A 12084-nucleotide genomic window follows, 5' to 3' on the forward strand; every position below is an offset into this window, starting at 1 on the left:
CTAGGTGTGTCACATGAGTGAGACATTCCACATGGTCTTGGTGCACGCATGATAAGTTGCGCTGTAGTATATTTGACAAGTTACTACCTAGCATCCGGAGTTTGTATACCATTATGTCAAATGAACTAGGAGTGCTTTCTCTTTGGGTAAATGTTGAGTGGCTGATCCATCCTTACGTTGGTCGCTTCCCTCGCCGCTCACACAATCACATGTCCCCACCCATACCACACACACCTTATCTCCTATTTTGGAAATTTCTCTCCCTTTTCCTATCTCCGCCGAATAAACAACCCCCTCTTCTCTCTCCCCCTCTCCTTCTCTTCGTGTCCCTCTTTGTGCGGCTTGTGACTTCTACAAGTGGCCAACCCTTGACCCACTCAATCCCGGAGTGTCCTTTATTCACTACTTCCGGTGCTACGCCAACACCCCTACCCGCATGGCCGCTACAACAGTTTGTGAGCGAATCATCGCCTTCTTCGTGCCCACACTCGTCGAGAGTCAGGTTCCTCTCCTCCCAATACACTCCCTCACTCACTCACTCACTCACTCGCCCACTCACTCTCTCACTCTCACTCTCTCTCTCTCCGTCTCTTTCCCTCTCTTTCTGTGTATGTGTGTGTGTGTCTCGTGCTTGCACGCGCATTGCCAGCGCCGATCACCACTTTCCTTGTCCATTGCAAGGCAACCTTGGCTGCAGCATAGCCTGAGGGCATTGGTGCGAGGCTGACCAGCTGCACGGTCGGCAGATGGTCATGTGATGATGCGGGTTGCACTATTCTGAGTTGTAAGCACTGATACGGTGTCCTTCAAGTGGCGGGCTGGGCTACAAGCGGTGGCTGGCCGTTATACGAGGGTGACTGTCGATGTTACGATCAGCGACAATGATGATGCAACCGTGTGGTGGCTATTGCGAGTGGCAAGAGATGATCGATGAGTGTTCTGGGCGTGAGGGTAGTGTTGCTATGGTGACTTGCCTTGTATGCTAATAGGCCGAGAGGTGAATGGTACGATAACGAACGGCTGAATGGGCGAGGATGACGATGCTGTGAAGGCAGGCAATGGATCATGCGACGACGGGATGTGTCTGTGGAGGGTTGTGATGTTGCGACCGCGGGTAGTGGATGCTGCAAGCGGAGTGGGGGATGATGCAAGAGCCCAGTGGCGCTACGACGGTGGGCGACCGGAGCGACGAAGACAAAGCCACAATGGTTGCGAGCCGCACAACTATCGCTGCGAGGCACACGTTGCTCTGTTTTTCCCCTGTGTATGCACGTGTGGTTTGCTGAGAGGGAAGTTCGCGCAAGTCTATCGATCATGCAGCGCGCGACGATGCCCTTTCCACCGCTCCATGCCAGTCCGCGGCGTGCACCCCATCAGTACAACAACGTCAGGCAGTTCCCGTTCCAGCTACGCATGCAAGATGTCATCACAGGCCAAAGGCTTTGAAGTACCTACGTCGCTCCAAACTCATTCATGACCACTTTGCTAACCGATGCACATATGAACGTACATGTGGCTGGAGAGTGAGAGATAGAAGTAGATGGAGAGATACAAAGATATTGACTTTTGTTTGAGCGTGAGCGACCATATGACCCGTGAACATGACATATTTGTAACGTTATACGGAGCTACAATTTGCAACGCAAAATATTGTGTACAACATTCTACACATCACAAACGATGCTGAGGTCAGAAACTCTTTTGGAAACAAATGCAGCTTTTCATAGGATCATCAATTGCGAGTAGCCAAAGTAAGAGAAACCAAATTAAGCGACGATAACTTCAACAACAAAGAGTACATGAATTACTAGAGGACAAGCCCACATTAGGTAAGAAGTACGCACACATAAACCACGGCCGGATCAACACGGCAAATTATTACAGTACGCAGGACACAGAAGCTAACGAGCGCTGCCCACGCGACTAGCCAGATTGAACGGGCTTGTCCTGCGATCCTTCTGCTGCTGGCTCTGCCTCCGGCTCTCCTGTGCCCTCCCCCGGCACCGGCACGCCGTTGGACGAGCTGGCTCCTCCTTTGCTGCTACCTGCACTGTACGCACCTTCTCCGTACCCGTACCCGTAGTATTGTTGGGCCACGACCCGTTCTCCGCCGAACACATGGCACTGGCCGCCGACGTTGGGCCGCACGGGCGTTATCCCGACAGTGTAACCCTGCACTGGAGCCCGGGGCGCGTAGACGCCCCGCTGCATCTGAACCTGCACCGGAGCTGGCGGAGTGTACATGGGCCACTTCACTTGATTCTGAACCGGCATCGGAGCTAGGGGCGCATAAACTGGCCGCTGCATCTGATTCTGAACCTGCACTTGAGCCGGAGGCGCGTACACCGGATGCTGTATCTGAGCCTGTAGCGGCACGGCGTGGCGCATGGGCGGGGCCGCGCGGGAAGGTGCACTCATCACAGTGCGCCTGTCGCCTGCGGCGGCACCACCTGTCGCCGCATTGGGGTCGCGCATGCGGTGCAGAAACACACTGAGGGGCACGACGTAGTCGTCGAAACCGAGGCAGTTTAGGGCCCACAAGATATCTTCGGCGTTGACGGTCTTGCGATGCTCCATGTGGCACCGCTCGTTGGCCTCGCCGGTGACGAAGCTGATGAACTCCGACACACACTCCTGGATCGCTTCCTTGGCGTCGTCGGAGATCTTGGCATGGGCAGGGAGCGCGCGACGCATGATGCGGATCACGTTCGCGATGGGCATCAGCTGGTCCTGCTCCCTCACCGCCGGGGTCGCCTGCGTAGGCGCCGGCGCCGCTGCTCCGTTGGGGACGTCGGTGTTCTCCATGGCTAGAGCAAGCCAAGGTGCAATGCAAGTAGTCGCACTTGCCTTTAGGGCTTTGCTGGTTGAGTTGTAAGTGTTGTGCTTCTGATCGATTTGTTTCAGTGTGTTAAATAGGCTGAGATAGGTATAGGTGCTGGCTTAGCTGTGCTTTGTGTTTCCGATCAAACGGACAAGTGTCCATTTTGTTGAGAGGTTCTGGCAAAGACATCACCTTTAACAGATAATGTACTCCTGTATGAGACTATTAATCAGAGGAAAACGATAAATCATGTGTAAATGTGATTATAACCGTTGGTGGTGAGGGCTATAAATGTACATAGTTTTTTTCCTTTCTTTTCTCATGACGTGTAGACAGGTCATCTTGAAACTGAAATGGTACATTAAACACAAGGCAACAAAGGTACAACATAATGACAAGCAAATCAGTGGCAACACAGGATTTTGAAGATGAATATCCAGAACAAGAAATATGTATGAAATTACAAGAAAGTAAGAGATTGAATACGTAATCAAATCTATAAAATTGCAAGGAAACAATTTACATGGAAAAAGAGACTGCGTCTAAAATAAAATCTATCAAACCAAAAAAATTACTATATTTTTAGTAAATTTATAAGCAAATGAACATTCAGTAGAAGGTGTGTAGTAATGTCAAAAATATATAACAGAAGTGAAAGAGAGAAGAAAAAAAAGATACAATAAAAAGAGAAAAGTATAAGCAAAAAGTTACAATATATGCTGAAATAAATGCTATTAGGACATACTTAATTAAACCAAGACCTCTTACTTCCATGTCACAGGCTTAATACTCTCTTACATAGATCCAAGCTCAGATACAAGTGGATACAGAAATCTCAGGCAGCAAGAAGGAGGATTCGAGAGGAGAGCCTGGAGGTGGGAGAGGGGAATCCGCCACAGGCGGCCGGGTCTAGGGTTCTGATCTTTCTCGATGCCTCCACACTCTCAGTTGGGAGCTACATATACACCCACTCACTTAGTCCAGGTCGGCCCAGTGTAGCGTGAGTTGGGCTGGGCCAGCCATCTGGGCCGACTGGGCTCCACTCGAGTCTTCTGGGCTTCGGGGTCTTCACCTGTTTTCATGACATTTCCCCGCCGTTTACATTTGGCTTGTCCCCAAGCCAAAGCTCGAGGGAAGCGCGTCCGAAGCGGCACCAGGTCTTCCCAAGTTGCTAGAGATGTGGGGAAACCAGACCAGTGAATCTTCCCTTGTTCCACCTGACGATGTACCCACGGAAGTTGCTGAACTCTTGCAAGAGTTTGATTCGCTCTTTGAGGAGTCGCGGGGATTGCCACCGCAGAGGGAGTTTGATCATGTAATTGAACTTATACCAGGGGCTAAGCCGGTGAATCTGAGGCCGTATCGTTACAACCAGCCCAAAAAGATGAGATTGAGAAAATCGTGGCTGACATGCTAGCTCAAGGGATCATTCAGCCCAACAAAGAGTCCGTTTGCATCGCCGATTTTATTAGTTCTCAAAAAGGATGGTGAATGGAGGTTCTGTGTTGATTATCGCCACTTGAACGCGATCACGATTAAAAACAGATTTCCAATGCCAATTATAGATGAACTCCTTGACGAATTGGCTGGTGCTGCTTGGTTCACTACTCTGGATCTGCGTTCCGGCTATCATCAGATCCGTATGCGCCCTTAAGATGAAGCAAAAACAGCGTTCCAAACCCACCATGGCCATTTCGAGTTTAAAGTTATGCCCAACGGAGTCACAGGGGGGGGCTTCCACATTCCAGAATGGCATGCACATTGTGTTGGGTCCTCTGCTACGCAAAGGAGTGTTCGTCTTTATTGACGACATACTCATTTATAGCCGCACTTTGGAAGGGCATCTACTGTTGCTTCGATCGGTATTTCAAAGGTTGCGGCAGTACTCACTGAAGGTGAAGCTGAGCAAATGTACTTTCTGTCGCCCGCAACTAAAGTATCTCGGTCATGTGGTTAGTGCGGAAGGAGTGCGCACGGACCCCAACACGGTGGACAAGGTGCGTGATTGGCCAAGGCCAGGCACAGCCAAGGAAGTGAGGAAATTCTTGGGTTTAGCGGGTTATTACCGGAAGTTCGTCCGCAACTATGGTGTCATTAGCAGACCACTGACTAATTTGCTGAAGAAGAACATTGTCTTCGTCTGGACATCGTTGCATGAAGAGGCTTTTGTTGCACTCAAAACAGGACTGACCACAGCCCCGGTCTTGGCTCTTCCAGATCTTTCAAAGCCGTTTATTCTGGAGACAGATGCATCAGATTGTGGTATCGGAGCTGTGCTCATGCAGGAGTAGCACCCTATCGCCTTCCTCAGCAAAGCACTAGGCCCCAAATTGCAAACTCTATCCACCTATGAGAAAGAATGCTTGGCCATTCTAATGGCAATCGACCGCTGGATGCCGTACTTGCTCTTGTCGGCTTTCACAATCCGCACTGACCACAGGAGCTTGTCGTGCTTGGATGAGCAGCGCCTCACTACCTCGTGGCAACATAAAGCCTTAACAAAACTCCTGGATCTCCAATACACCATTGAGTATCGGAAGGGTGCTACCAATCATGCAGCGGACGCCCTGTCACGCCGAGGGAATCATTCAGATCAAGCTCTGGCTTTAACTGTGTGTGTGCCAACGTGGCTACAGGCAGTGAAAGAAGGATGCCACAATGACCCACATTGTACTCGGCTGTTGGCAGCCGTAGTTGAGTAGGACCCTCTCGAGCATCCATTCTCTGTCCAAGATGGGTTGATCAGATACAAAGGGCGAGTTTGGGTTGGACACAACACTACGGTCCAACAAATGCTCTTGCAAGAATTCCATGCCAGTGCATTGGGTGGCCACTCCGGAGTCCAAGCTACCTACAATCGACTTGTGAAGCTCTTTGCTTGGCCAAAGTTGAAGCAAACAGTCAAAGAGTTTGTGAACCAATGCACGGTCTGCAAACAAGCAAAACCAGAACATGTCCGCTACCCTGGACTCCTCCAACCGCTGCCTGTTCCTGAGCAAGCTTGGCAAATGGTGACTCTAGACTTTGTCGAAGGACTCCCCAAATCACATGGCTAAGATGTGATTCTGGTGGTTTGTGGACAAATTGACTAGGTATGCTCATTTCATACCACTCAAACACCCCTTCACGGCGCTGCACATGGCCAAGGCATATATGGACTATGTCTTTAAGCTCCATGGACCCCCGGATGCTCTGGTGTCAGATCGTGATCAAATTTTCACAAGTAAAATCTGGAAAGAGTTGTGCCGTTTGTCTCACACTACACTGAACATCTCCTCAGCAAGGCACCCGCAGACAGATGGGACGTCGGAAAGGGTCAATCAATGCATGGAGATCTACCTCAGGTGTTTTGTGCATAACTGTCCAAATCGTTGGAAAGAGTGGCTCTCTTTGGCAGAATTTTGGTACAATACCTCTTACCACTCCACGCTCAAGACTACTCCCTTTGAGGTGCTCTATGGTCATATGTGGAAGTCACGGCTGAGTGCCTTCAGCTTGTCATCTGTGGAAGTCACGGCTGTTGCACTTCTGGCACCATCTGAGTTACGCCGCCCTTCGGTCGCTGTTGGACTGGGCAACGATGAGGTGCCCGTTTTGCTGGTTGAGGCCCCAACAGGAGGGAGTGACAGGTTTGGCTTCAGGGAGAACCGGTGCCCTTTTGCCATTGTGCCCAGCGAGCGTTGCCCTGTCATTTCCATATTTTCCTCCCGCAATAGTTCCATAGCTTCTTCCTGCAATTCAGTAAGAGCCACAGCAGTATCCAAGTCGTGGGGACGGTGTAACATTACTGCAACTTTAATGTCACTTTGCAAACCATCTAAAAACTGGGTAGTAAAGAACAAAGGATCCCAAGAACTATGATGAGCTAAGAGACTATGCATAGCAACATTGAATTGTTCAGCATACTCTAAGACACTACCAGTTTGTTTTAATCTAGAGAATTTGCGAAGCATCTGTTGAAATTCAGATTTACCAAATTTCTCTAACACTGCAGCAACAAAATACTCCCACTATGGAAACTTAATATGCGATTTGGACCATTCCAACCACAAGGCTGCCGCCCCGGTAAAGTGCACCACAGCAGTATCGACCCAAGCAGGTGGTTCGATGGAACAAACCCTGAAATATGCTTCACACTTGATGCGCCACCCAATAGGGTTGTCTCCATCGAACTCTGGACAATCCAATTTGGATGCCGCAGAATGATGGATGGCACTCGGAACGGTGTCCCCACTCGGACCCAACAGAGGAACAGTAGGAAAGGTAGTACGGAACACACAGTTGGCCGGGATAGGCGCCGGGGGCACCGTGCCCCCAAGGACCGGATCCCGTGTCGTCATTGCAGCATCGCGGCTAATTAGCCCGTGGCCGTCGCCACCCAGGGCCGAAGGAGAGAGAGGCGCGCCCGCCAGGAGCGGCCCTGTAGTGTTCGTTGGGGTCGCCGGGGCACCGTTGAGGAGCGGGCTTGACGCGATTTTGGAGAGCTCGGCGCGGATCTCGCCCATGTCGAGCTGTAGCTTGCCCACCGCGTGGTCGACGCTGGGCCGCCAATCCGCCAGGTCGTTGACCGTAGGCTCGATCGACGCGAGCAGGGGCTCCATCTTGGAGACAGCCGGTTCGATTTTGTCCAAGGACTTCTGGATCGCCAACAACTCCTTGGCGATGGCTCCGCGCTCCTCCGCCGCCGCCGTCATCTGCTTCTGCAGATCCAGTTCCGCCATCACCTCCTCGAGTTTGCGGGTGCGTTGGGGTGCCAGATTTGGAAATAGGGGGGGATCGAGTGGCAATCTGATACCAAATGTCACAGGCTTAACACTCTCTTACATAGATCCAAGCTCAGATACAAGTGGATACAGAAATCTCAGGCAGCAAGAAGGAGGATTCAAGAGGAGAGCCTGGAGGTGGGAGAGGGGAATCCGCCACAGGCGGCCGGGTCTAGGGTTCTGATCTTTCTTGATGCCTCCACACTCTCTGTTGCGAGCTACATATACACCCACTCACTTAGTCCAGGTCGACCCAGTGTAGCGTGAGTTGGGCTGGGCCAGCCTTCTGGGCCGACTAGGCTCCACTTGAGTCTTCTGGGCTTCGGGGTCTTCACCTGTTTTCATGACATTCCATGCATAATAAACAAACAACTAAGCTACTGTAATACCTCTATTTTGAATTTGTTTTCTTAATTAGATCGTGGCTACAAGACATGGTGGTATTTACGTATTAGCATTTTTGACCAATACATTTTGATATTGAAATCATGATTGGATTGCTCCCGAGTCAAATGGAAACGAGTATCAGCAATCTCAGAAACCATGAAGCCTCAACAAAATATGGGCGTAGGTGCATGGACAAATGATAAGGCACCCATTCTTTTGTGAAAAAGATCTTCACATGCTTTATTGTGGTCTCCAAGATATTAACAACAAATTTACATTGTGGAACTACTCAATGACAAATTTAATAGCTTCTACTTAATTTCCATGCAAACAAGAAAAGAAGAGAAAAACTACTTTACCACAATTTGATTATATGGTTATTAGGACTTCAATGTTTTTAAAGAACCCAATATATTCCCTCTGTAAACTAGTATGAGACATATTTGCAGTTCAAATTTGAACTGCAAAAACATTTAGTTCAAATTTGAACTATAAATATGTCTTATATAATTGTACAAAGGTAGTATTACTTAATGATCACTAGTAGAAAACAGGGAACTACTCCCGGTTCCAGAGGGTCTTTAGTGCTGGACTCGTGTAGGGTGGATGCATGCTCGTGCTAGGTGTGTCACATGAGTGAGAGATTCCACATGGTCTTGGTGCACGCATGATAAGTTGCGCTGTAGTATATTTGACAAGTTACTACCTAGCATCCGGAGTTTGTATACCATTATGTCAAGTGAACTAGGAGTGCTTTCTCTTTGGGTAAATGTTGAGTGGCTGATCCATCCTTACGTTGGTCGCTTCCCTCGCCGCTCACACAATCACATGTCCCCACCCATACCACACACACCTTATCTCCTATTTTGGAAATTTCTCTCCCTTTTCATATCTCCGCCGAATAAACTACCCCCTCTTCTCTCTCCCCCTCCCCTTCTCTTCGTGTCCCTCTTTGTGCGGCTTGTGACTTCTACAAGTGGCCAACCCTTGACCCACTCAATCCCGGAGTGTCCTTTATTCACTACTTCCGGTGCTACGTCATCACCCCTACCCGCATGGCCGCTGCAACAGTTTGTGAGCGAATCATCGCCTTCTTCGTGCCCACACTCGTCGAGAGTCAGGTTCCTCTCCTCCCTACACACTCCCTCACTCACTCACTCACTGACTCGCCCACTCACTCTCTCTCTCTCTCTCTCTCTCCGTCTCTTTCCCTCTCTTTCTGTGTATGTGTGTGTGTGTGTCTCATGCTTGCACGCGCATTGCCAGCGCCGATCACCACTTTCCTTTTCCATTGCGAGGCAACCTTGGCTCCTGCATAGTCTGAGGGCATTGGTGCGAGGCTGACCAGCTGCACGGTCGGCAGATGGTCATGTGATGATGCGGGTTGCACTATTCTGAGTTGTAAGCACTGATATGGTGTCCTTCAAGTGGCGGGCTAGGCTACAAGCGGCGGCTGGCCGTTATACGAGGGTGACTGTCGATGTTACGATCAGCGACAATGATGATGCAACCGTGTGGTGGCTATTGCGAGTGGCAAGAGACGATTGATGAGTGTTCTGGGCGTGAGGGTGGTGTTGCTATGGTGACTTGCCTTGTATGCTAATAGGCCGAGAGGTGAATGGTACGATAACGAACGGCTGAATGGGCGAGGATGACGATGCTGTGAAGGGGGGCAATGGATCATGCGACGACGGGATGTGTCTGTGGAGGGTTGTGATGTTGCGAACGCGGGTAGTGGATGCTGCAAGCGGAGTGGGGGATGATGCAAGAGCCCAGTGGCGCTACGACGGTGGGCGACCGGAGCGACAAAGACAAAGCCACAGTGTTTGCGAGCCGCACAACTATCGCTGCAAGGCACACGTTGATGTGTTTTTCCCCTGTGTATGCACGTGTGGTTTGCTGAGAGGGAAGTTCGCGCAAGTCTATCGATCATGCAGCGCGCGACTATGCCCTTTCCACCGCTCCATGCCAGTCCGCGGCGTGCATCCCATCAGTACAACAACGTCAGGCAGTTCCCTTTCCAGCTACGCATGCAAGATTTCATCACAGGCCAAAGGCTTTGAAGTACCTACGTCGCTCCAAACTCATTCATGACCACTTTGCTAACCGACGCACATATGAACGTACATGTGGCTGGAGAGTGAGAGATAGAAGTAGATGGAGAGATACAGAGAGTATGACTTTTGTTTGAGCGTGAGCGACCATATGACCCATGAACATGACATATTCGTAACGTTATACGGAGCTACAATTTGCAACGCAAAATATTGTGTACTGCATTCTACACATCACAAACGATGCTGAGGTCGGAAACTCTTTTGGAAACAAATGCAGCTTTTCATAGGATCATCAATTGCGAGTAGCCAAAGTTAGAGAAACCAAATTAAGCGACGATAACTTCAACAACAAAGAGTACATGAATTACTAGAGGACAAGCCCACATTAGGTAAGAAGTACGCACACATAAACCACGGCCGGATCAACACGGCAAATTATTACAGTACGCAGGACACAGAAGCTAACGAGCGCTGCCCACGCGACTAACCAGATTGAACGGGCTTGTCCTGCGATCCTTCTGCTGCTGGCTCTGGCTCCGGCTCTCCCGTGCCCTCCCCCGGCACCGGCACGCCGTTGGACGAGCTCCCCTCGTCGGCACAGGCTCCTCCTTTGCTGCTACCTGCACCGTACGCACCTTCCCCGTACCCGTACCCGTATAATTGTTGGGCCACGACCTGTTCTCCGCCGAACACATGGCACTGGCCGCCGACATTGGGCCGCACGGGCGTTATCCCGACAGTGTAACCCTGCACTGGAGCCCGGGGCGCGTAGACGCCCCGCTGCATCTGAACCTGCACCGGAGCTGGGGGAGTGTACATGGGCCACTTCACATGATTCTGAACCGGCATCGGAGCTAGGGGCGCATAAACTGGCCGCTGCATCTGATTCTGAACCTGCACTTGAGCCGGAGGCGCGTACACCGGACGCTATATCTGAGCCTCCAGCGGCACGGCGTGGCGCATGGGCGGGGCCGCGCGGGAAGGTGCACTCATCACGGTGCGCCTGTCGCCTGCGGTGGCACCACCTGTCGCCGCATTGGGGTCGCGCATGCGGTGCAGAAACACACTGAGGGGCACGATGTAGTCGTCGAAACCGAGGCGGTTTAGGGCCCACAAGATATCTTCGGCGTTGACGGTCTTGCGATGCTCCATGTGGCACCGCTCGTTGGCCTTGCCGGTGACGAAGCTGATGAACTCCGACACACACTCCTCGATGGCTTCCTTGGCGTCGTCGGAGATCTTGGCATGGGCAGGGAGCGCGCGACGCATGATGCGGATCACGTTCGCGATGGGCATCAGCTGGTCCTGCTCCCTCACCGCCGGGGTCGCCTGGGTAGGCGTCGGCGCCGCTGCTCCGTTGGGGACGTCGGCGTTCTCCATGGCTAGAGCAAGCCAAGGTGCAATGCAAGTAGTCGCACTTGCCTTTAGGGCTTTGCTGGTTGAGTTGTAAGTGTTGTGCTTCTGATCGACTTGTTTCAGTGTGTTAAATAGGCTGAGATAGGTATAGGTGCTGGCTTAGCTGTGCTTTGTGTTTCCGATCAAACGGACAAGTGTCCATTTTGTTGAGAGGTTCTGGCAAAGACATCACCTTTAACAGATAATGTACTCATGTATGAGACTATTAATCAGAGGAAAACGATAAATCATGTGTAAATGTGATTATAACCGTTGGTGGTGAGGGCTATAAATGTACATAGTTTTTTTCCTTTCTTTTCTCATGACGTGTAGACAGGTCATCTTGAAACTGAAATGGTACATTAAAAACAAGGCAACAAAGGTACAACATAATGACAAGAAAATCAGTGGCAACACAGGATTTTGAAGATGAATATCCAGAACAAGAAAAATGTATGAAATTACAAGAAAGTAAGAGATTGAATACGTAATCAAATCTATAAAATTGCAAGGAAACAATTTACATGGAAAAAGAGACTGCATCTAAAATAAAATCTATCAAACCTAAAAAATACTATATTTTTAGTAAAGTTATAAGCAAATGAACATTCAGTAGAAGGTGTGTAGTAATGTCAAAAATATATAACAGAAGTGAAAGAGA

The 12084-nt window shown here is 50.2% G+C and overlaps 1 protein-coding gene and 1 pseudogene across 1 annotated transcript; both read right to left on the reverse strand.

Annotated features, from left to right (window-relative positions):
* Positions 1-1752: 1752 nt before the first annotated feature.
* LOC119332546 (nuclear transcription factor Y subunit B-8-like) lies at positions 1753-2902 on the reverse strand. The gene has a single exon (XM_037605725.1). The coding sequence runs from the start codon at positions 2803-2805 to the stop codon at positions 1924-1926; it is 882 nt and encodes a 293-aa protein (XP_037461622.1). The 5' UTR covers positions 2806-2902; the 3' UTR covers positions 1753-1923.
* Positions 2903-10369: 7467 nt separating this feature from the next.
* Positions 10370-11408, reverse strand: LOC119328208 (annotated as a pseudogene).
* Positions 11409-12084: the final 676 nt, after the last annotated feature.

The sequence above is a fragment of the Triticum dicoccoides genome, chromosome 7A (assembly GCF_002162155.2).
Source record: "Triticum dicoccoides isolate Atlit2015 ecotype Zavitan chromosome 7A, WEW_v2.0, whole genome shotgun sequence".
In the NCBI taxonomy this organism is placed as follows: domain Eukaryota; kingdom Viridiplantae; phylum Streptophyta; class Magnoliopsida; order Poales; family Poaceae; genus Triticum; species Triticum dicoccoides.